At 39.5% G+C, this 25,415-nt stretch overlaps 2 protein-coding genes across 4 annotated transcripts; one reads left to right on the top strand and one right to left on the bottom strand.

Annotated features, from left to right (window-relative positions):
- Positions 1–285: 285 nt before the first annotated feature.
- LOC122845581 (tudor domain-containing 6) lies at positions 286–5,163 on the bottom strand. The gene is made up of 2 exons (XM_044141844.1): positions 5,026–5,163; positions 286–3,067 (listed from the first exon to the last, which is right to left on the bottom strand). The coding sequence occupies exons 1-2, from the start codon at positions 5,051–5,053 to the stop codon at positions 597–599; spliced, it is 2,499 nt and encodes an 832-aa protein (XP_043997779.1). The 5' UTR covers positions 5,054–5,163; the 3' UTR covers positions 286–596.
- A 165-nt stretch (positions 5,164–5,328) lies between these two features.
- Positions 5,329–24,065, top strand: smc6 (structural maintenance of chromosomes 6). Of its 3 annotated transcripts, none has more exons than XM_044141841.1 (27): positions 5,329–5,436; positions 6,119–6,269; positions 6,365–6,476; positions 7,308–7,413; positions 7,499–7,635; positions 8,824–8,885; positions 8,989–9,069; positions 9,159–9,260; positions 9,675–9,794; positions 11,044–11,139; positions 11,250–11,396; positions 11,495–11,583; positions 12,074–12,244; positions 12,380–12,558; positions 13,726–13,927; positions 14,026–14,140; positions 14,241–14,401; positions 17,365–17,500; positions 17,616–17,696; positions 17,794–17,964; positions 18,106–18,243; positions 18,811–18,956; positions 19,747–19,872; positions 20,962–21,067; positions 21,571–21,723; positions 21,833–21,930; positions 23,022–24,065. In XM_044141841.1, the coding sequence occupies exons 2-27, from the start codon at positions 6,132–6,134 to the stop codon at positions 23,107–23,109; spliced, it is 3,261 nt and encodes a 1,086-aa protein (XP_043997776.1). In that variant the 5' UTR covers positions 5,329–5,436; positions 6,119–6,131; the 3' UTR covers positions 23,110–24,065. The 3 variants fall into 3 exon arrangements, with proteins under 3 accessions (XP_043997776.1, XP_043997777.1, XP_043997778.1); XM_044141842.1 differs by having other exon boundaries at positions 5,433–5,603; XM_044141843.1 differs by lacking the exon at positions 5,329–5,436 and adding an exon at positions 5,655–5,977.
- The last annotated feature ends 1,350 nt before the right edge of the window (positions 24,066–25,415 follow it).

Genomic DNA, 25,415 nt, shown 5'->3' with positions numbered 1-25,415 from the left:
TCTCTCTCTCTCTCTATATATATATATATATATATATATATATATATATATATATATATATATATATATATATATATATATATATATCGCAACATTTTCATTCTGTAGACCACTTTGCTTAATTAAATAACTAAAGAACCATTTTTTTTACCTGTCAAATTGTCAGAACTATATATTTTAGCTTTCAATAATTTTCTACAGAAAGCAAATAAATCTATTGAGACCAATTCCAGAATCAAATCCGAGGTCTGTCAACAGAAAAAAATGCAATCATAGGCTTTTCAGTTAATTGGCTCATTAACGTCTTTATTTGATTTTGTATACGTTTTAATAGACAAGCGGAAATAGGAATGACAAATCCTCAGAGGCATATAAAAGTCTCTAATTGGACAAGGATGTGACTGGAAGTCACAACTCTTTCAGAACTTCTGGGCAGACACACAGACATCTAAGGAAATTAGGGTCAACAAAATATTAATATAAAACCATCATACTTCTGGAGAAGCTTCATTCCTCTAAGATTGGTAAGACACAAAGTGGTCTTACCAGTTGGACTGCCTTGTGAGCAGCTGATTGTCTAAAGGTTCTCTGTCAGCTCATTCTTCTGTAAATGGTTTCCAGTAATGTTGCAGTGATGCATTTATGGATACCAAATCACATTCAACTTCCACTGCATACTGAGGAACTGGCATCTCTGAATGGCTCTCTGCACTGAACACAGTCAGTTTAAGGGGTTTATCAACCAAAAGCTTGTAGAAGAAGTCATAAGCTTGGTCATCCCAGAAGCCTTTAGACTCATCAAATCCAATCAAACGACAAAGAAAGGCCTGGGGTACCTTCTCCAGCAGATTCTGAGGCAAAGGTCTTATGTCTTGTATGTCAACGTCTGACTCGTTTCCATAGTCAACAAACAAGACATGTACTGTTTTGTTTTCTTTCTGGACTACCATCGCTCTGTACCACAGCTTGTCTTCAGGAAATAAAGCAAGACAATGGCTCCCTGGTCCAAGACTTTGAAGGAATGTCACGTCCTGCTGTGCCTTACCAGCTTCCTGGGCTAGCTGGGACACTTCACATAAATCCTCCGTGTTGGCAAACTGACACCAGAAGAATTTTGGCTCAGCAATGCAGGACGCGTACACCATTTCGGTTTTAGTTTTGAACACTTCTGGCTGCTTGTAAGTGGAAGTACTTGTTTTTTCTTTGCAGGGCCCAAGATTATCAATGCTGTTGCTGGCTTGAAAGTCTTTTGCCACAATATTTACAGAATGTTCTCCAGAAAATGACTTCCAGTATTTCTGAATGGCCTTGTTAACTACAATCTTATCACATTCTGTGGTTACTGTGTGTTGGGGAACACCATTCTCTGAATAACTTCCTCCAGCCACAACTGTCACTTTAAGTGGTTTGTCAACTATGAGACTGTAGAAGTCATCGTAGACCTCATTATCCCAAAAGCCCCGGGACTCCATGAAACCATCCAAACAACACAGAAAAGCCTGAGGTGTCATCTCTAGCAAGTTTTGAGGCAGCAATCTTACATCTTTTTTCTCGACATCACATTCATTGCCATAATCGACAAACAAGACATGGACTGATTTGTCTGAGTTCTCAGTTACTTGAGCTCTGTACCATTTGTTGTCTTCTGAAAACAGAGCAAGGCAGGGAACACCAGGTTTAAGATGCTCAGGCGAAATTACGTCTTGTGCCTTTGCAATCTCATTAGCAAGACATGACAGTTTGTCAAGGTCTTCTGTGTTGGTATGCTGACACCAGAAGTAATGTGGGCCTGAAATACAAGAAGCATATGCATCCACAGCCATGTTTTGGGAAATATTTGGCCAATTGTACATATAAACCTCTGCATTTTGCTTTGGGTGATTGTGGGATGAAAACTGAGTTATTTCTAAGTTGCTGTAGGAACTAAGATTTACAGTCTCCATCCCGCTTTTATTGTTCTCAAGAATGATGTCCAAATCCTTTACTTGCTCTGCCTTTGGTGATGAAGCATATGTGGGACACATTTCCTTGTTTTCCTGCATTTCTGGGCCAGTGTTGTTCTTTAACATTGATGATCTGGTGAGTTCAGGTGGGGAATGATCCTCATTTGGCAAAGTAGTCTCTTTTGAGACAGAGACTTCATCGCTGGCATTAGAAATCACAGCAGTCATCTTTGACCGTCTCATTTTTGTCACCTTCTCCCTGACCAAGGCATTAACATTTAGTGATCCATCAAACAGTTCAACCAACAGCTTCCCCTTTTTCCCTTTTGCTGCTACTGAAATGGTGAAATTGTTCCCCACAGCATGGTTGGCAAACCACTCATTGATTTCCAGTGATAAATCTGCAGGAACATTGAACAGCCCAAGTGGAACAGCCTGAACAGGAATAGACCTGGTGAAACTTGCTTCAGGAGGCAAGGGGCGAATATCAGTGTCAAGAACAGCAAGGGTGTCCCCATAGTCAACAAAGTGCACCTTGAGATTTGGGGATCTTTCTACTATTAGACCTCTGTACCACTGATCATCAGTATACTTAGCTAAGCAAATGCTATTAAGTCCAAGTGGACAATCTGAGCTTTGATGATAGGCAGGTAGCAGAGCAACACTTTTCCAGAGTTTTTCCAACATGGTCAAATTTCTGTCCAATTGGCAGTAGAAGTGATGGACTGATTCAGAAAACGTCACCAGAATCTTCTCTTCTCCACCCACTTTAATATTGTGTGTGGAGTAGTGATATTCATCCACTGGGACTTCTGGGGGACTTTTACTCCCAGTATGAGAAAGATCACAAGGCTGAGCCAGGTGCTTAGGCAGGCTCTCAGATCTGGATTCAATATCTACCACATTCAGTTGCAGAGCAGCTTCAGATGTTACAGTCTTCCTAACATATTTTAATCCAATGGCAGACACAGAGTCCAAGTTCATGAAGTTCTGGACGTCTCTTCTTGCAGCAGTGGTCCATTTGGGACTGATGGGTTTTTGCACGTTAAGTAGGCAATACTGAAAAGCTTGCGTATTCAGTCTCAAGAACGCTGGATCTTCAGGCTTTGACGATGGACTGAATCCTGTTGATACAGAAAAATGTACATTAGAGCATTTAGCACTACCAGCATATAGTAATGTCAGCCAAATTTGACCTAATTTAACAGTGCATAAGAGAGACTGTCTCGGTGTGAAAAATAAATTTTTCTGTCTTTAGGTATAATTTTCTTTCAGATGAGGTAGTTTAGAACTAGTAACATGTTTGAAAACATTTTAATTGCAATTGTAGAGTAGCTAATATTTTTAATAGGACATATTAAAATCTTCTTCAAAAAAGCATTTTCCTTTATTTAATCATATTTTTGATTTCACTTAAATAAATGTAAATAGGACCACAAACACTGCGACAGACTGGCGACCTGTCCAGGGTGAACCCCGCCTCTCGCCTGGAACGCAGCTGGAGATTGGCACCAGCAACCCTCCCGACCCCATTAGGGATGAAGGGTGTTCAGAAAATTGATGGATGACCACAAACACTAATCAACTTTTAGTCAAACGCAAACTTGAACACACCCATCCATCAAGCTTTTCTAAAGACAGAATGTTACATGTCCAGTTCTAGCATTACAAGATTGTCCTTCTGGACAAAAGTGAGACAAACTTACTTTCAAGTCATTTTTGGATTGTTTTGATATGATTTAGAAGAGAAAACAGTTTTTCAGTCATCGGACTACTTTGCTAATTTCATTCATATATTGAATTCAGGGCTTCTTAAAATGTAAACAAATTTAAAATAATTCTACTTTTACATTTTTAATGAACAAAAAAACTGGTACTTGGGGGCTTCAAGTAGCGATGGGCTATATGAAGCCAGGCTTCGAGGCTTGTACCGAGTAATAAGGGGGCGTGTCCGATGAAGCCCCGCTTCGAGGCTTGTGTCGTCTTGCTGAAAACCACGTGACTGGCAACAAACGAGGCCTCGCATTGCATGGGTCACGTGACTGTTTCATTTTGCGTGTCGGTTTTTAAAATAAAAGCTTGATGAGCCGCTGCTTGATTACATCAGAGGAGTATTTGTCTTCAGCAGTGGCCGTAATAAAATGAACCTTTTATAGTTCATGTGTATTAATGATTTTGATGATGGCACTCATCAAAATGTAATGTCTGTTACCAGTTTTCTTAACGGTTGATTACGTGACTATTTATTTTGTGACTTTATATTTATGTGTTTTTATTATGTAAAACATTTTGACACTGGATTGTTGCTGATATGTGCTACACAAATAAACTTGATTGAAAAGGAGCCAGCAAGAAGAAAAAAGTCTGACATCAGGAAATACTTGAGATGATCACTCACAAGATTCTTAAATAACAATAATTAAACCCTCCAAAATTCTCACCTTCTTGAAATTTCCACTATTTCTTTGTTCTGCAAAAATATATCAGTTTTGCACAGCAGAAACAGACTTAAAGCTGTTGGAAAAGTAAAATTCTGGCCTGATGAGTAAAAATATAAGGGATCAGATCAGAGAGCCAATAGAAAACCAAGAAAAAGAACTTTTGAAGAATTTTAGTTTTTCAGGAGGCAAATCAAAACTCAAAGAAAACTGTCTGCCCCAACAAGCACTGCACTCTGAATGCACTAAAACAAATGTCTATTGTTCAATCAGTCAATGACAAAAGAAAACAGCCACTAACAGTCAACATATACCAGGAAATAATTTGAATAACTAAAAAAGATTAGTTAAATAGGATTTAATTGACTCTCCTGTTACTAAAGGTGAGTTTGACAAAAACTTTGTGACAATATTGCATCTACTAATTGTTTTTAAATATGTCTGTCTGAGTGACAAGGCTGCCACAGCTTCAACAGCAGGTGAAATGAACGAAGCATCAAGTAATGAACTTTTGGGCAAACCAATGGGCCGGGAAGCTTCATTGCTTCATCAGGCTTCATTTGGCCATCACTAGCTTCAAGTACTACTTTTCAACTTGACAATTTTAGCCCACGTAGCAAAATGTTTGGCCACCTTTGCCTTACCATGGTCATTGTTGACTGTTCGTTTCATCCTGCTCGTCTCGTTGGACAGGGCTGGAATTCGTCGGAAGGACGTGCGTTGTGCTCACGTGGCTTTTTAAAGGCTTCGGTTGACAGCTTGATAGTACGTCATCATCTTGCTGCTTTAGAAGTCACTTTTTACATACTTTGATAGCATCCAGGGTTTCTAAAATGTCTACGGTTCACAGGTTTATATAGTCATACTTAATAAAACAAAGAAACTACTTGTTTTCGGACGCGCGGGCGCTCACGCAGGTGTACCGTCAGCCAATCAGAGGACGCGCTCTGAGTTCCGTGTTGCTGTGGTTTCCTTCGCACAGTCCGAGCAGGAAGTGCGGAACAGCCCCCCGTGGCCCCATGTTATTGTGGACGGCTGCAGGATACTGAATGATGGTAAGTGTGTTTCTACTGTTTGTTTAGGAATCGAAGAAAGGCTGAAACAAGGAAATGATCCTGTGATTATGTTTCATTTCGGTTTGCGGCTGCTATGCTGACTGTTTTTGCGCTTGGATAGATTTCGTGTGTGGTGGAAAAACAGCTTCATCTGCTCTGAATAACAAGTAACTGCCTTAGTTGATCACTGTTTTCAAGGCACCTGTGGCGTATTCATTATTTGCGTGAATCTTTACCAAGCCATGACTTCCTGCTTCATAACAGTTGGCTTGTTTTAGCTTTTCTCACAGATTCAGTGTTTGGCAGGCTGGCTTGTGTTACTAATTATAGCCGAAAGTTTGTAGTAGCTTCGCATTCTTGCATATTAACATGCAGCAAAGCTGATGTACGTGGGTGAACTTTTCTATACAGTTTAGTTTAAACTTTGCTGCCACCTCTTTCCTTTGTTAGCTACATTTTTCTTTGTTTTCCTGCTGCAATAAGCTTCTTCACATTTCCTCAGAGTTAGTTCCAGTTACACATATTCACTCCTGAGCATCATGTAAGCACACTATATGTTCACATTTAAAACTGGGGATTATTTTTAACGTTCACAGCTTTACATTAATCCACGCCATGTATAAATCGGTATAAACTGTCCATGCTCTTAAACTGAACCTGATGTGGTTGGTTGTATTTTCAGTGACTCTTTCAAAATGAGTAAGCGAAAAGCCAGTCTGATTATTGATGCATCGACTGTGAAGAACAGGCGAGTGACAGCTGCAGGTGCTGAAAATGCAACGGACACAAATCGCCAGGGATTATCTTCACACATCTCCACTCCTTCCCCTTCGGTAGGATACATGTATATTTTTAAACCTCAAGTCATGTTTTGCTCCTTTACGATATCATTATCTGTTGACTATTTTGTCTTTTCTTCTGGCTGCAGGGAGACATTGGACTCATTGAAAGCATCACTTTAAAAAATTTCATGTGCCACCACTCTTTTGGACCAGTCCAGTTTGGGCCCCATGTCAATTTTATCGTGGGCAACAATGGGAGTAAGTTCATGCTTAGCGCCCTTTGATGTGTTGCTAATTATAACTGACGTGTTTTACACATATAGGCGTATTTTAGTCTCAGGAAGGTCCGTGGTTGAAGAACAACATGCTTAATTTAGCAAGGCATGCTAAACATCCTTCTTTACTGCATAATTGAATTACAATTTAATAATATTTCTTTGTACAGAAACTCATATTAGTTGCACTGCAGCTGGTTATGAATTATATCCATTAAAAAAACTGTGTGTAAGAAGTGAAAGCTTTAGTTTACTGTAAACAATGATCAGACTCGGTGCTGGGTGCACTTTGCATACTGCATTCTAGTTCATCTTGCAGTTCTGTGCATATGTTTGGCATGCTTTACATGCACTGACTCAAGGCTGTGGTAAAAGAATATTTTAGTAATCGAGTACTCTATAGAATATTTTTTAGGATTATCAGAGGAGTCGGATCTCTCTCTTTGTTTTCCCCCCTCCTCTACTGTTCGCTCCAAAACCATGACGACGCCACAAAAGCTACCATCACACCGCAAAGTTCAACAATTCTTTTTTGTCCCCCAAACCCCTGGCAAAACGCTGCACAATTCAACACCATGCTGCTAGCACTTCACAACAACTCATAGGTGGAAGTAAGAGCGCTGCCCTCCACAAATAATGATCCGGGCGGAACTCAGTGCGCTACATAATAAAGCGTAATTTAACAAAGCTTTGAGACAGATACATTTTCCTTGAAGAATTTTAATAATCGAGGTACTCGAATCATTGGAGGAATTGTTTCAGCCGTGCACTGATTCATTAGCCCTTTCTCTGTTGGTGGTGTTTTCATCCCCAGGTGGAAAAAGTGCCATTCTGACCGGCTTGATTGTTGGCCTCGGTGGGAAAGCCACCATGACAAACAGGGGAGTGTCGCTGAAGGATTTTGTGAAAACTGGAGAAAGGTAAATTGATGATGTTTCTGATTGGCTGCTGCAGTTTTCTTTACATCCAGAAGGTCATGGGGTTGGGGTCTCTTCGTCTTCTTAGCACTGCAGATGTTATTGTAAAGCTGAGGAACAGAGGAGCAGATGCCTACAAAAAGGATCTGTATGGTGACTACATCACCGTCGAACAACACATCTCCAGCGATGGATCTCGGGGATACAAACTCAAAAGCAAATCAGGTGATTTTTCCACATACATAGACAGTTTTTACATCATAGTTAGATTTATTTGATCCTCTGAGTTTTGGTTTTATCAACACAAAGAGCTTCCAACAAGTACTAGTTGTGTTCTTCATGTTAAAATAACATGCCTGGATTAAGGGTGTGTGAGATTTACTGTAATTTCCACACTAAACCCACTACGTCTTTTATTTTTTTACACGCTGTGATCGCTGCATCTTAAACAAGGATGCAGCTAATCTGTGGATTTTTACCAATGGATTTTGAAATGCTGGACTGCAGCGTGATGAAGAAGGCAGCACAAGCTCCAGGGTCAATTTTGCCTCGAGACAAAATTGACATTGATATTGTCCATTATATTTACACATAATGGTGCTATACAGATGTTTTATTTTAAGCTTTTAATTAAATATGGACAGTATTATACACAAATGTGTATATTATTTGTGCTTTGTTCAGAAAAAATGTTTTTTTCTGAACACGGTTGTTTTAAAAACATAAAAATAAATACAGTAGCCTACCAGGAAAAGTCATTGATGGCGATCTTCACGTTTCTCTTGTGATTTATAAGCACTCAGCCCCAGAATCACTTCATCACACACATCCTCCGTCTGTCTTTCATTATCAAAAGTCTCGTCTACGTGTTACAAGTCACATATACACTGGATGGCTTTTGACACACGTGGATACCTCCGGCTTGGAGACAACCGCTGCTTATATATTTGCAAATTTTTTAAGTTATAGGTGCGGCTTACATCCAGGTGCACTCTATAGTCTGGAAAGTACAGTACTGTAATTCTTTTGCTCCACAGACACGTCCAGACCTGCCCAATATTCTAATATTATGATGCCTCCTGCAAAGTCAACAATTTGAAACAATCAACACAAATTACTTTGGTCATATAATCAATTTAATATGACGGCATTTGAATTTAGACTGAATTTACTCTGAATATTACTGTTGAGTTGCTGTATATATAAATAAACTGGACTGGATATTCCATTCACTCATTCCTTCATCTCTAGATGTCATTATACACACTACTGTGTGCAGGTAAAGCATGAATCTGGTCTGTTCTGAATATTTCTGTAACAATTTCCTTCAGTGGGTTACTGTATCTAATATTAACTATTTCTAATTGATTTGAATTATGTTAAAGGGGTTATTATTTGTTCTTTCATATTTAGGTCAACTTGTCTCCAACAAGAAAGAAGAATTAGTAGCAATTCTGGACCACTTTAACATCCAGGTAACAATTATATGTTTCCTTAAATTTGAAGTACCGTACTTTTAAGGAAAATCAGTGGTTCTGGTTCTGAAAGGGAGTGTGTGTTATTTTGTGTGTGTTTCAGCTGGATAATCCAGTATCCATTCTCAGCCAAGAAATGAGCAAACAGTTCCTGCATTCGAAAAACGAGTCGGACAAATACAAGGTCCCGTTCGCTACGAGTTCACTCATTCCAGTTTCCATTGGGCTAGCTTTGTCTTTCGAGCTGAAGTTGTGTTGTTTTACCATTCTTAGTTCTTCATGAAAGCAACTTTACTCGAGCAGATGAAGAGAGACTACATCCACATCAAGCACACAGAAACAATCACACGGCAACAGGTTGAGAGGCAAGAGGAGGTACAGACCTGCGTTTACCTCTTTTACTCTGGAGTTGATCAATCTGCCAGATGTTTGATGGATCTTCTGATTTCCAATCCACATATTTATCAATGACTTCGTGTCCCTGAATTATGAAGTTATCCTGTAGTTCAAAAATATGGTGAAACATTTAAACCTTGTAGTTTAGGGTGGGTTAATACACTGCCATACGTTTCAATTAGAAGGTGTGTCCAAACGTTTGGTCTGTACTGTATCTATTCATTTGTTTATTTTTCCCGTTCTTCTCCAGTCTCTTAATTTTTGAGGCTTAATTTATATACACTTTCTAAGCTCTGTTTTAAGAGGCAACTAAGAGACAAAATTGCTGCTGATACTTTCGCACTACTGTGACATATTTCTTTAAAAAACAAAAATGTGTTGTTTTGTGTTCAGTGTCTCAAGGACTTAAAGCAGGAGTTCCTGCAGAAGAAAGAGCGATATGAAAGCTTGTCGTCTTTCAGTGATTTGAAGGAGAACTTGGAGAGCCTGAAGAAACAAATGGCGTGGTGTTTGGTAAGATGCCGTCTGACGTCAATGTGTTCAGCAGACAATGTCTCCTTTTGGGTGTTTTTGGGACTCTTACCGGGATTAGTTATAATCACTTATATTCATCCGAAGCCGAGTATGTTAAAACGATTTAAAAGAAAGCAGGAGCAAAGCATATTGCATGAAACAGCAGCAGTGAATGGAAGCAGCTGAAAGTCTTTGTTTGCTGCTCAAAATCAAGCTGTGTTGCACTCTTAAAACCCGCCTTCAGCCCGAAAAGTTTCTTCAGCCCAGTTCTTTATTTGTGGTAAAAACAAGGGAAGTTAAAATAAATACTGTTATACAAAGACATGCATGGCAGCTGCAGTCAAACGCTGGTTTGACTCGGAGATGAAGAAAACAATGGCTTGCCTCTGTAGGTCTTGATCATAGGTGAATATGCAGGAGGAACAATTGGAGCGAGCGCTTATTGATTTAATTTCATAACTTTCTCCATGAAGGTTGCAGTGGCTGTACTTAAAGAAAACCTCGCTCTCCAACACATTTTCTTCGTTGAAAAACTTTATGCTCACAAACAACACCTGTAATGGCCTCAATAATGTAGCTGCTGATTCAGTGCTACAGCTATCCGTTGTAGCCACCCAGCCAGCTTCATCCTGGTTCCTCAATCCTTGGTTTTTCCTCACCTTGAAGATAAGAGATTAGCGGATTTATAACCTTGATACATTTTGATGTATTCTGAACAGAGATACCGTTGTTGTTGTTGTTTTTTTTTAGAAAAAGTCCATCCTTTCCACCTTTTTAAAGGAGAAAAGGTCTGCTTCTTTTACTGCGTAAAGATGTTTGGGAACAATTGTAGAACTCACGCCACCCACTTTCTGTGTTCTGTTATTTGGCCAAACATCCACTTGAGATTTATTTTTCTTTTCTTAAATAAAAAAACAACAGATAGCCATGCTTTTTATTTCCAGATGCCATATCAAATCTAGTTATGACATTCCAGTTCTGCTTTAAAACTGTGTGACTCCAAAGACTTTTTTTTTTTAATGTCTAAAAGGTAAATTACCTGGTAAACCTTTCTATCCTGGAAAGAAACAAATAAGAATCTCGACTGGAACTAATTTATGTTTATTTTTCTGACTATAACTTTGTTGAAAGAAAACAAGAAACTAACTTCAACTAGATAAAACAGGATGTCATCGCCCGTCGTTCCTCCTGGGATATCTAATGTTTAACAAGCTAAACATGATAAACATGTATGTTTTATCACCCTTAGGTCAGGGACAAGGAGCAGTCCATACAGCAGCTGAAGGACGAAATTCAGAAAGAAGAGAAAGATAAGAAACATGAAGACAACCTGCACCTCTGCCAGGTGTGACACAAGTTAATTCCCCTTCATTTGGAATGTCCAAGTCTTTTTATAAATGCACCTTGTCTTTACCGGGCAGCTTTTGCTTATTTATTTTTATTTCTTTCTTGCAGTCAAGGCTCGCACAAACGGAGAAAAGGCTGCAGGTGATTAAACAGAGAGCTGACAGTCTGAGAGAGGAGCAGAAGTCCCTCAGAGAGGATAATCTCAACTTTAAACAGCAAGCAAAGCTCGTTAGCAAAGCTCACAAGGAGCAGGAGGTATTCTTTACAACTTTCTAAATTATTCTCTTAAATAGATGGGATGTGTGTGTGTGTGTCTTTTTTATTTTAAATTTTATTTGTTTTTTCTTTTACAGCTTGTTTATTTCCGGGCTTTGAACAAGCTTAAGCAAACAGAACGCGAGCAGAACCTTCTCCAGGAGAAGATTAATAAGGCTCAAGCGAGGTGTGGTGGTGTTCAGACATCTTACACTGCAAAAACACTAAATCTTACCAAGTATTTATGGTTCAGTTTCTTGTGCAAATATCTTAGCCCACTTGAAGCAAGATAAATCTAAATCATATGTAACTTTTCTGCAAGATGTTGGAGGTTGTTTTAAGCCAATAATTCCTTAATATTGATGAAAAAGTGCTTGTTATTATAAGTAAAATAATCTGGAACTAGACATTTTATCTTATAAAATGGGAAAAATGTCTTTTTCCACAGACAGATTATTTCACTTACGTCTAGCACCTTTTCATCAATGTTAAGGAGTTATTGAATTTAAAAAAAATCTCCTATTTCTTGCTGGAAAGTTATTTCAAATGCACTAATATTTGCATTAGACACCAGACCAAAAAGTCTCTTTGTGAGACGACGTGTTTTTGCAGTGTATTTATCAGCTTGGTTTTCTAGAAGACCACACAGCAACTTGAAATGTTTCCTCTGCCGTCAGCGAGAGACTGAACAACAGCAGAGAAACCAGACACTCAAGACAACAGGCGACATTGGGCGACCTGAAGGAGCAGCTGGCGGAGCTGCAGAGGACGTGTTCGCAGCTGAATGAAGACATCAAGAAGAAACATCAGGCTCTCCTGAAAGGAAAAGAAGAACGGGACAAGCTAAGGTACGAGAAATACTTCCTGCTACTCATACAAGCTAACTCCCTGGATAGGTTTTTTTTCTTTTTTTTTCTTTTTTTGTGGCTAGTGAGGATTCATCCCTTTAAAAATAATAAATGAAGACCCTTCTTTTATACTAGAGTCGAAGCAAAGAGTGTGCGGTTTGCTTACGAGTCCAAGCAGAAGAGAAAAAACCAGCTCCTGGCCAGTCGATCCAACAAGCTCAAGCGGTTTGGAGACGATGTTCCTGACCTGATTGCTGCCATTAATGATGCGTTCGCTGCGGGAAGCTTCATCAAGAAACCCGTCGGGCCAATAGGTAACTAACCGTTTTCACGTTGTTCTGGTTTCATGTTTGTCGTCCGGGATTAATATAAAAACTGAAAGAATGAAAGAAAAAATTGCAAAAAAAAAGAAAGGAAGAAAGAGGCTCGCTGTCGCAGATCAAAGCATATTAATAAATTATGATTAGAGACGCAATATGAACATTTTGGGCCAGTATCAATATTAGCATATTAATATTTCTGTTGTAGTTGATCACTGATTAGAATTGCTCTGACGATGCATATTCTTGGAGGCTGTTGATTTATTGGAAAGGTTTAATACATTTGTTATTTTAAAATATATCAAAAGTTATCAAGCATTTTCCGTCCACTTCACAAAATGTGCTACTTTGTGTTGGTCTGACACATTAAATCTTAATAAATAAATCAGTTTGCTCTTCAAAGTCTTTTACTACACGGCGATTAAAGAAAAAGTCAAATCTTAATATAATATTTCAGCTTATGTTGTATTTTGATGAAGTAATGTTCACGCCTCTAAAGCAAACATGGCGACATAATCAGTAAGCAGGCAACTAATCAACTAGTGTGATGCCATTTCCTGTTGTGATGCCGTATTTAGATAGCTGGTGACTATCAGTGCTGTCGTGCTGATTGTGAACGTGTGATACAGTTTCAACGCCGTCAGGAAGCATCTTAGTTGCCACTTAGTTTGCAAAAGTTGTTGTAGCCCTGAAATGCTTTCAAACACAAACTGGAGTGTTTTTAAATCAGGATTTGACGTGAAAGACTAGCACAAACTAGTGCGTAATTGTGATGTAGAAGAAAGCGATTCATGTTTTAAATGTGTATACAGAACAATCTGAAAAGTGTGGAGTGCATTTATACGTAGCAGCTTTGAGTCAGATCTTGTAGAATCACTTCTCATTGCAACTGTAGCTGATTTTGAGCCTTCTATTTGCTAAATAGCCCAAGCTCAGTACAACTGGATGGAGCAGAAATGTTTGAGTCTTGCCACTGATTCTTAACTCTATCTAGGTCTGGACTTTGACTGGGCCATTCAGTTACAGGGGCTGCTTGCAAATGAAAACCCCAGTATTTTTATTCATAGTAAATATTGAAAAGCACATATTTTTTTCCCTTCCACTGCACAGCTATAGACTACTCTGTTGATGTGTTGCATAACACTTCTTGTTTGACCTCAGGGGCTTGCATCAGTTTGAAGGATCCCACCCTGGCCCTGGCGGTGGAGTGCTGTTTGCGGAGCTTCATGAAGGCGTTCTGCTGCGACAACTACAAAGATGAGTCGGTCCTTCAGCGGCTCATGTCTCGCTTCTATCCGAAAGGCAACAGACCGCAGATCATCGTTAGCCCCTTCACCGATAAACTCTACAACGTTCATGCGCGGTAAGAACCTGCTGCTGTTTCTATTCCACTTGCATTTCATGAGAACTGTTGAATTAAATCTTTTTTTCTCGTTTTTTTTGTTTTTTTTTGTTGACCAGAAAAGCATCTCATCCAGATTACCAGACCGTGCTGGACACGATCACATCGGCAACTCCTGTCATCGTCAATTGTCTGATTGATATGAGGGGGATAGAAACCATTCTCATAATCAAAGTTGGTGTCTGCCTGGACTGATGTAGTTGTTAGTTTCTGGGGTTTTTTTTTTTTTTTTTGCACCTTCTTGCTCACTGTGTGCATCAATGTGTGGTTTCAGGAAAATGACAAGGCGAGGAGGATCATGCAGAAAGGCCGGCCTCCAAGGAACTGCCGCGAAGCCTTCACGGCTGAGGGAGATCAGGTGTTCCCGAACCGCTACTACACCTCTGAGTTCAGCATGGCCAAATACCTCAGTGGAGATATTGAGACGGAAATACAGTGAGTACTTTGGGGTTTATTCGTGATAGAATACGCATAAGATGTACAGTTGGCCCTGAAAATCTGCCATAGAAAGGAGTGTGACCTGAAACCGGCTATGTTTTCTGGGCTGAACAGGTTAAATGTTAATGAATAAAACTACAACTTTGTGTTGTTACTCCAGAGGAAATGGAAAAAGACAACAACAATAAAATTTAAAGATGACCTATTATTCTTCCTGGAACAGATTAGGACAGGTATACAGGCTATACAAAACATTATATTATATATAACGAGATTTTAATCTGCTCAGTTCAGCTTATTTTGACATGATTTCAGAATGAGCTGTTTTCACTTTAAATTTAAATAAGCTCCTGCTGGCCACGCCCTCAAACTCAATGTCTACACTCACACATGAAAATGCCTGCAAACAGATATGAAAGTATACAACCATACATCTTTGAAAAGCAGAAGTGGAGCCTCCCACACAATCAACAAGAATGCAGCAAGAGGTTTCTGGATGGTAAATCAACAACAAAACTTGTCTTGTCCAGTTGAAGTTGTACAGTGAATACAGCAGTAAAACCATCTGACTGAGGGGGCTGGAGCTCCGCTTGGGTTACTACGTCATGTGGCTGAGTTTTGCTTTGGTTGCTAGGTAACGCTGCAGTGCCCGTCGGATGTAACTTAAAAATCGGCTCATTTTCTCAGACACCAAAAATTTGTATCCTATTGCCAAAAAACATCTTGGGCTGTTTTTAGAAGCAGTAGAAACCCAAATGGAAGCAGACAAACGTGTAAAAAGTGAATGTTGCATAGCAGATCCCCTTTAAGCAAGTAGATATTTTATGTTCTCCATTCTTTACGTCAATGGATTACAGAGCAGTCGTTTGTTTTTTTTCTGCTTCAGTAACAGCTGCCATCCTGCAAACCTCACTGGGCAGCGCTTTCAGCTCGGCAGCTAAAGATGCAGTTGGGAAGACAGCAGGACTGGTTTGGTTTGTCGATTCTTAACACAGAAAGTGCAGGAAGTTTGGATCTGACTCACTCTGGTCCGGTGTATGATGGGGTTTGCAGCGTAATTAACATGAGCAGAATGTAACCAACAGTCAGGCCATTACAGATAGATATTTGAAATGATCTTGCCGGTCGTGCATAGTTGTATCCCAGGCCTTAAACGTGACGTAGCATTTTTATTTCATTAATGTTTTTTGTCTGGAGCTCAATATCTTGGAATTGTTTCTTCACCTGGGCTGCTTTTGTGTGCGCCGCCATTGTGGGGTCAGAGAACTGGGTCGTTTATGAAGATTACGTTCCCTGGGTCAGAGCGACTCCTCCTCCTCCTGCTGCGATCTCGGGACGCAGATCCCCACCCAACACAGCTTGATTAAATCAGACTAATATACGATTAACCTGAGGTTGCTTCGTAGCGGCTGTAGTGTAAAAGCCGCGTGCTTCCACTTACAAACTGTATGGGAATGTGTTTGCAGAATGGATTTTTTAATCCGAGTTACACTCTACTGCCGAAAGACATAATTTGTGATGCGTCATAGTGGTTAATTAAAACACAGTGGTAGTTTGTAATAATCAACAGGTCATCAATATTTAAAGCATGTGAGACGTAACTTGTTGTAAGAAGAACCACACGCAGCAGCAGCAGCAGCAGCAGCAGTGTGTGTCTGCTCCATTCAAACCTAAAATCAGCAATCCTAAGCGGTGATCGCTTTAATCTGTATTTTATAACTTAAACTGTGAAAAAGCATTAAATTTACTTGTAAAAATCTCCTAATAAAGGCTGTGATGAGAGTGTTATGCTGTCTATGAGTCCATGAAAGTCTTTGCTTCCTTTCAATAAATATTAAAAATGGATTTAAATGTCTGCCAGCTCAGCATCAGGGTGGATTTCTACGCACTTTATTTTTCTGATCTGTCTCTGGCTTCCCTTAGTGCAAATGGTTATCCTGAAATGGTTTCAAAATCATTTTAAAAATTGCTGTAAAAGGTTTTTACACAATTGGATATCTCAGCTGACCTTTATGAAAGCACGAACGCTTAAGTAGCTTTTACAGCTATCGTGTTGCCATAATCCTAGTTTAAAATCATCAGCCGAATGAACTGTGAACTGAGCCGAAAGTACCTGGGATTGCCCAGAAGGTCAAATGAGCCCCAGTTTGACTGCAGACCATCACAAAAACGCTGGAGCTTTTTTCTGTTGTGCAGCTTCACACAAAGATCATCAGAAGTGACGCCGTTCCATCGCCACAAGTTCTAGCTGAGCAAGTAACAAAACAACTGAAGAATATTCAACACTGGAACTGGGAAACAACAGAAACAACAATAGTTACAATTGTGAACACTAAAACGATGTATTATGAAGACTCAGTGACCAAAATAGCATTTCCAAAAAATAATAATCATTAAGCTCAGGCAGGAAAAACAGGCAGAAGTGGCAGGTAGTGCAAACATCGTACTTGTTTTCAAATGTTTGCAGAGCTTCTCAACATGCCGGCTTTTCTTTGCGACTTTAAAGGGGAGTGTCTCTAATGTCTGTTCTCCAGATGGAAATTATATTTGTTGTGCAATTAATTGATGCATTGCTCATTTTGACAGGTTAACAAACCGCTGCACATTCTTTGGTGCCGTGCTTCATTATTATTGCTTTCGATCCATAGGTGACGTTGGGGTTTATGCAGAAAAATCCCAGTTTGTGCTGTGGAACCTTTTTGTTTTCTGTGGAAAAACGCAACATCAGTTCATAGACACACCCAGAACAGGAACACACTCTGAACCCTAACCTGCCAATTGTACTGGTGCGTTTCGGTGGCATGAAAGAAAAGGACAAACTCCTGGTTCTTCAGCATCGCCTCTGACCGGACACTGATCCCAAATTCTGGCTTTAGAGATGCTGAAATGAACTCGTTTTGAGTCCAGTCTGAACTGGTGGGAGTCGCTGACTGAGAGAAAATCTCTGATGTGTGTCGCAGTGTGCTGGAGTCAGACCTGGAGAATCTCGAAGCCCAGCTGTCCAGGTTCCAGCTTCAGGTGAACTCCGTCAGCGAAGACATAGTTCACATGGAGAGCAGCCTGACCAACACCATCAAGACCCTGAAGAAGACTCAGGTCAGCGAGAGGCAACATCACCTCTTAAATCTAGTTTTGCCGCATCATTACCTTCAAATCCCCCCCCTTTTTTTTTTTTTTGTCTTATCATTTTTCTGTTTTGGCTGCATCGCAGGACTCTGAGAACCAGGTCAAGGCAGCAATAAGTGAGCTGGAGACGGCTAATGAGGAGCAAAGTCATGACATCTCCTCCTTGGTGACCCTCAGCTTTTCTCAGTTTTGTTACCGTCAGAATCGGACACAACGTTCGTCATGAGCCGTGCCAGATTAACGCCTGAAATCTCAATGCGCAGGAGGAAGTTGCCCAGGAGAACCAAGAGAAAATTGAGGCGGAAAAACAAGCCGTTCAGGAGGCAAAGGCAGAACTTGACAAGCAGCGGAAAACATCAGAAGAGGCAGACTCCAAGTACTCCTCCGTCAGCGATAAAATCGATCAGCTGCTAGAGGAGATCGAACCACTGAAGGTGACAAAGAATCGCTGACATTTGTGACGTTTTGTAGTAATGCATTAGTCTGTTCTCTGCTGCTACTTTTGTCATCTAGTATTTAAACACAAGGATCTCCTGATGGTGAAAAGGATATTTGTTGTTGTTCTTGCCATCCAGGACGAGCAGCTGAAACTGGAGACTGAGTGTTTAAAACACGAACGCAACCTTAAACTGCTAGAGAAGAAACTGAAAGGGCACGAGGGCAACATCCAAGCAATGAAAAGCGTACTTTCAGGCAAAGAGCAAGACTTGCAGGTAAAGAGAACTCTGCTTGTTTTTTGTCTTTTTTACTTTTCCAGTCTGTTTCAAGTAAACCTAGTTTATGCACTTCAGCAGTTCGGGACAGATGGTTGGGCTGCAACTAAGGATTATTTCAGTAACCGATTATTCTGACGATTAATCTGATAAAAAAAATTCACACATTCTACAGATTTTCCAGTTAAACATTCTGCTGAATAAAATCCTAAAATGTGCAAATGATTAAATTCCTTTGTTAAATAAGAAAATGAACATTTTGTTGCCGATAACTTAACGTTCCTTCGGTGAATTTGAATCGGGTGAAGCTGCAGCTTGAGGAGTTTTACAAACAGATAACGTCCTGATCTTAAATTCAAAATGTACTTTGTGCAGTTTTGGCTTAATTACTGCTCGGAATATGTTGTGCCTTTTCTCGAGTCTGTATACCCCAGTTAACGATGAATCGATTACTAAATCGATTATTGACGATTATCTCAATACCCGATTAATCGTTCCAGCCCTAATCGATAGCTTATTCGCCTATGAAGACCAGACTCTGACCAGACATGATTGACGTGTTGACAGGAAAACGTGAAGAAAGCCATGCAGATTAGCCCCGAGCGGCAGCACGTCACTTCCACCACCAAGAGCATCGACACGGAAATCACACGGCTCAAGAAGAAGCTCAAGGTCTATGAGGGAAACCACGGCGAGCAGGAGCTGGTGATCAGGTGAGCGACAGCACGGATCAATCAGAAGGCGTCTCTCTGCTCCCACGTCGATGGCAAACTACACATAGAAAGATGTGCTGAGCACAGACGTTTTCATACGTTTGGATGTTCGTGTCTTCAGCTTTCCCGATTACGGATTTGCCATTATCTCTGTGGAGGATCCACATAAAGTCCAAGGTGAACAAAAACTAATGTATGCACAGTTTAGTTATTTGAAACAGGTCAGACCAAGACAGGAAATTGGAAGACGTCATAAAGGACGACAGGAAGCAACAGGTTTCTTTTAGCAATTGACAGCTAAGTTCAGAACCATTAATAGACCCTCTTTTATGTCAGTGGCAGAACATTTGTGTACATAATGGCAGCAATACCAACTCATAGCTCCTTCCTCTCGTCTCCAGTTGCAATTTAGGAAATAGGACTTTCTCCAGGATTTTGGGCTCTGACCCGTTTCTGGGTCACATGCAGTAGGAAAGAGAGAAACGAGAGAAGCGCCAGAAAGAGATCACCAGGGTAAAGAGGAAAAGGAAGCAGCTGTAATGCACACATTGACAAAAAACAAAGACAGTCAAACTGGGATGCCAGAGAGAGAGAGAGAGAAGCCAAACTAAGAGGGAGAATTAATAGAAGCAGCATTCTCATTGGATCGGCTGAACCTCTGCTGAGCCTCCTTTGTACCTCCATCAGATCTGCCTCTTGGCTATTCCTAACTCATCTTGTGCCCTGGTTTCATGCAGTTTAAGTCAGAAATATTTACGCCTTGCCAACTTCTTCCCTCTGACCTCATTAGGGAGTACGCCAAGGCCCTCTCGCTCTACAAAGAGAAAACCAACCAAGTGAGGGATCTGCGCAAGTTCATCGACCGGCTCAACAACATCATGTCAGACAGGCAGAACAGATACAAAATAATGCGCAGGTAGAGAAGCAGCCATCGCCATTTCAGATGTGTTTTCACTGTTATCTTACACTTATGAATGCCGTTTCACTGTGGTGTGAAAAGGTTTTTTTCCCCCTCCGCAATTTCCTGTTTTAAGGTGTTTCAGAACATCAAACCAATTTACATGGGAGTCGAAGCCAACACAAGTAAACCCAGAAAACACTTTTTAGGTAAAGGTGTTTAAAAAACTTCTAAACATACAGTACAGACCAAAAGTTTGGACACAACTGTGTGTCCAAACTTTTGGTCTGTACTGTACATGGCTTTGTGTGAAAAAGTGATCGCCCCTAAATCTAATGGTTGGGTCACTTGGTATCAAGTGAAGAATGAAGTCAAAGTCAGGACTTTGACTTCATTCTTCAGTCATTCAGAGGTGGACTTTCTGGCGTGTTTTGGATCATGGTCCTGCTGCAGAACCCAAGTCTGCTTCAGCTCGCGGTCACAGACAGACGGCCGGATGTTCTTCTTCAGGATGCAGAATTCACCGCTCCATTTGTCTCAGCAAGTCCTCTGAGTCCTGAAGCACCAAAACAGACCCATCACACCGCCACCACCGTGTTTCACTGACGGTGTGATGTTCTCTTTCGGAGACGCTGTGTTGCTTTCACACCAGATGTAACGGAGAAAACTCCCTCTCAAGAGTTCAACTTTTTGGTCTCGTCAATCCGCAGAATGTTTAAAAGGGAAAAGTGAGACAAGTTTTATTTTTGATCAGCAGTGATTTAGTCTTGGCCATTTTTCTTGCGGTGAAGGCATGACCTCTGACCTCAGCTGAGGAAAGTGAGGCCTGAAGTTCTTCAGATGTTGCTGTGGGGTCTTTTGTGACCTGGGTGAGTCGTCACTCGGCTCTGGAGGTAAATTTGGTCGGCTTTATTTTGTCCTCCCTTAATTTGAAATCTGCATCCTGTGTTTACTTGCGTTGGCTTTGACTAATATTTAAATTGGTTTAATGTCCTGAATGAGAAACATGCGAAACCACAGGAAATCAGGAACGGGTCAAACATCGTATGACACTATGACACTTTATATACCAGAACAACAATTTCCTCCTCTCCTCTCCTCCCTAAGATCCCTCTCAGTGAGGTGTAAGCTCTACTTCAATAACTTCTTAATCAAGATGAACTGTTGCGGCGCCATGATCTTTGATCACAACAACGAGACGCTTTCAATATCGGTACGTCTTTATTATCACATATAGTGCTGCTTTGGCTTGGTTTTGCACATGCAAGTGATCCAAAATAGTACAAGTTCCACATCCAGATTATTTCACTTATAACAAGACATTTTTCCCCAAGTGATAAGTGAAATAATCTGCTAGTGGAGCTGGTACTTTTTCATCAATATTAAGGAATTGTTGACCTAAAACAAATTCCTATTTCTTGCTGAAAAGTTGCTTGTATGTTAGTTTTGTCTTATTTCAAGTGTACAAAGACATTTGCAGTAAAAGCTTTGTGAGATTTTGTGATTTTATTAAATTGAAATGCGCAGATGCACAAAAACCAAGTTATACAAAATGAAGACGCCTGCTTTCATTATTGTATTAAAGTAACAAACTGATGTTCAAGGATAATTCACACTTCCAAGACAAGGAGTCTGTTACCTTTAGGTCTCTGAAATCTACGAAAAAATAAGAGTAAGTACAATTTGAGTAATAGCTAATTCTGTTTTGCTCCAAAGGTAAAGCCTCCAGGCAAGGACAAAGATGGTGCGAGCGACATGAGGTCTCTGTCTGGAGGGGAGCGCTCCTTCTCCACCGTTTGCTTCATGCTCTCCCTGTGGGAGATCACAGAATCACCGTTCAGATGCCTCGACGAGTTCGACGTCTACATGGTGAGCGCATAAAAAGCATTTGAAGAACACCGACTCGTGCGTATGAGTTTGGACAAGACGGGGAGAAAAGGCATGAACACTCGGCTGAATTGAAAACTGTTTCCTGCAGGACATGCACAACAGGAGGATCTGTCTGGACCTCCTCCTGGAGCTGTCCGAGCGGCAGCACCTTCGGCAGTTCATCTTCATCACTCCCTTGAACACCAGGTGACGCCTCATTTCACATATAATACCAGGGTGTCCATGCGTTCCTAAAAAGTCCTAAATTCATGTATCTAAAATTAAGGCCTTAGAATATCTCAAAATAACTTTAAAAAAAGTAAGTTGGCCTTAAATATGTTAATCACAAGTCTTAAATTTTGTCTGTTTAATTGCATATATTCTATGCATTTTTTTTTTTTCTGTCGGGGAAACGTTTGAGTCACACTCTGACATGTTCACTGCTAACATACCCTTGCTAGCTAGCCAGCTGGTTGGCGTCTATTATGGGTAAGAGCAAAATTATTGCAAATTGCCTGGATTTCTTTTGAGATATAGATCTTAAATGCCACTCATCGTGGTCTTAAAAAGTCTTGCATTTCGAGTTGGTGAAACCTGCAGAACCAGTTGCTGAATAATTTGTTTTTGAGATTCAGAGAAATTCACTTCCAATTGCTCCAAAAAAAGCCCTGAGAGCTAGAGGGGGAAAAAAAGACCAAAACTTACTGTAAATCCTGTTAAATGTATTTTATCTCCCTTTAGAGTGGCTCAATGAGAGCGGGGGCGTGTGACCAGTTTAGGTTTGTGTCTGAACCCAAAAATCCCAATTTTTCAACAGTCATTGTATGAAAACGGCAAAAGATATTGCAAACCTGCACAACAGCCGTAAGCCTCGTCAACCCTCTGAGCTTTATATGTTGTTTCTGTCTGGAAGTATTAATGTTTCAACCATCACTAAGTTGTAGAAGCATTTGAAGCCGTCCGCCATTCATTTAAATGGTATTTTAATGAGTGAGATATTTTAAAAAGCACAGATGTAAGAAATATGAAAAGTTATACCGTGGGGGTGGATTTTTATGTTGAGAGCTTCTTTTTTTCTGTCGTCGTAAATCAGATGTAAAAGTTAAAAAATAAAGATTGGCTACTTGAACTGCGCCATTTACACAGGAAATAATGATTTGTTTCCAGCAGCAAGGTAGTTTAAACAGTTTTTTCCCTGCACACTTTCCCTTGTTTACACCATCAAACTCTGCTGGTGTGACATCAGTGCTGTCACAGTAAAGTTTGGCTACCAGGTAAAACTGTTGATTCTCTTTCAGCAACCTCCCCAAAACGGCTCTCATCAAAATCCATCATCTGCGGGATCCTGAGCGAGAAGACGGCCAATCAGGAGACAAAGATCTGTAACACACACCCGCCGTGCTTTTCATACGTAAAACACTGCCGGTTTGTGTACCGGGGAGGTGCTGAAACTTTTAAACCTTGTCATTACATCTTCTGCTGTTTGCTGAAATGTATCGTTTTTATGAAACTTAAGAAAGTTGAATAGAAATATCTGGGTGTATGATTTATTTTTTCTATTCTTTGTATATAGATGAAGATTTAGATGGAAACCTAGACTCATAACTCTCACTGGCAGTACTGTATGTCTATGGTTTTACTTGATGATGTTTACCTGTATGTGTTTTGAGAAAAGTGTTTTTAAGGAGTTGTTTACCTAAGGAGTAAGGTTTCAACCTGTGTGTTTAAATGTTTATTTATGAAAGCTTATTTTGTTGTGAATTATCTTTTATTTCTAAGAAAAGCAAAGAACTTAAGTGACCTTGATGTTGCAGTTTGTGTACAAGTTTTGCAGAGTTTTGCATTGTGAAAGCTTTATGAACAATCATATGGGGATAATGTACTTGGAAGACATTATTATGTTTGGTTTGTTGTCTTTTCTTCTGTCTTTATGTATTATGGCCCACCTCATTTTCTATAGATGCGCCTCACATACTCCTCCTCTGTTCTAGCTGGATCTCCTCACTGTTTACTAAAAATGAGGGATTTTACTTACCTTCTGCATTTGCTATTCACTTCTTGTTGTTTTTTTTCTTTTCTCTGTCCACATGTTTGATTTCTCGCTTGTGCTGGCGCTGTGTGAGGAAAAGCAGCTGGTCTTTATTCAGGATGGGCCGACATGAGACTCCCACAATATAAGTTAGCATAAATACTGCATTCCCATGTTGTTGTTGTCTTTTTTTACACAAAAATGTGTAACATGAATGTATAACATGAACTAATTGGTTTGACTGCATATAGAATAGCAACAATTGTTCCTACCTCTGCTGACTTAAACACCCATTAAATTATGTAGTTTTCAAGTGACTGTTGTGGAAAATAGTGTTGTTTTTTTTTGTGGTTCAACAGTACACTGATTTTCGCTAATTAGTTCCCTAAAATCAGGTATAACATGCTCATTTTAGCCAGCTCATTAGTGGGACTTCCTGGTAAAACTGGTCACAGTAGTCCTTTTTCTTGCTTCTCATATAAAAGTTTTTAAATTCTAAATTTTAGCATCTATCCTTAAATTGCTTAATTGTCCAGTTTAAACCTAAGGACCAAAGTCTATAACAAATTGTAAGGCTAAATTATATATTTTCTCATGTAAAATCTGAAAACCTCATCATTTTATTAATATAACACCAAGATGTATACCATTCAGATTTTCTTCCCCACTAGCTAAACCTCTCAGGCCATCCTGGACTAAACACAAAGAGCAAAAATGATTACTCGTTACAAATTGGAAACAATTGTGAAACCTAAAATTAATATTTTCAATGACTCCCATAAATCTTGGATCACTTTCATGTGTGTATTTTACTTTATGCAGAGACTCACTCATTCGTGTTCATAGCACAAACAGAGGAATGGCTAGCTGAATTAAAGAGAGCCTTGAGACGCTCTCAGCTAGCCTGGTGCTTGATATGCTCCATGCAAACGTACACTTCTCCCCAGTCACGTGCAGAGGGGGGGACGAAGGGAGCTTTAGCCCCTGCACTTTTTTTCCTTGATGCTCCTAGTGCGCTTTTAGAGTATTTTTTTTTTCCAAATTTCTTTAATTAATTTTTATTTTTAATCTGTATGTAAAAAGGCCTGTTCGTGCTATTATCTCATTATTTTGAGATAGTTTGTCATTATAATAAGATCATTATAATGAGATACTATTATCTCATTATATTATAATGAGATACTATTATCTCATTATATTATAATGAGATACTATTATCTCATTATATTATAATGAGATACTATTATCTCATTATATTATAATGAGATACTATTATCTCATTATATTATAATGAGATACTATTATCTCATTATATTATAATGAGATACTATTATCTCATTATATTATAATGAGATACTATTATCTCATTATATTATAATGAGATACTATTATCTCATTTTATTATAATGAGATACTATTATCTCATTATATTATAATGATATATTATAATGATATATTATAATGAGATACTATTATCTCATTTTATTATAATGAGATACTGTTATCTCATTTTATTATGAGATACTATCTCATTATAATAAGATAGTATTATAATGAGATACTATCTCATTATAATAAGATAGTATTATAATGAGATACTATCTCATTATAATAAGATAGTATTATAATGAGATAGGGGCACAAACAGGCCTTTGTTTATAAT

The sequence above is a fragment of the Gambusia affinis genome, linkage group LG16 (genome assembly GCF_019740435.1).
Source record: "Gambusia affinis linkage group LG16, SWU_Gaff_1.0, whole genome shotgun sequence".
Lineage (NCBI taxonomy): Eukaryota > Metazoa > Chordata > Actinopteri > Cyprinodontiformes > Poeciliidae > Gambusia > Gambusia affinis.
The sequence above is the reverse complement of the archived record's forward strand: the minus strand, read 5'-3'. Positions and strand labels throughout refer to the sequence as shown.

Bases quoted from the DNA above. Each gene is read 5' to 3' on its own strand.
- LOC122845581 (XM_044141844.1), bottom strand. From the start codon at position 5,053: ATGAAACGAACAGTCAACAATGACCATG. The intron at 3,068-5,025 runs GTAAGGCAAAGG...CTGTATCAACAG, and splicing joins AACAGTCAACAATGACCATG to GATTCAGTCCATCGTCAAAG.
- smc6 (XM_044141841.1), top strand. From the start codon at position 6,132: ATGAGTAAGCGAAAAGCCAGTCTGATTATTGATGCATCGACTGTGAAG. The intron at 17,501-17,615 runs GTCAGCGAGAGG...GCTGCATCGCAG, and splicing joins AGACCCTGAAGAAGACTCAG to GACTCTGAGAACCAGGTCAA. The intron at 17,965-18,105 runs GTGACAAAGAAT...CTTGCCATCCAG, and splicing joins AGGAGATCGAACCACTGAAG to GACGAGCAGCTGAAACTGGA.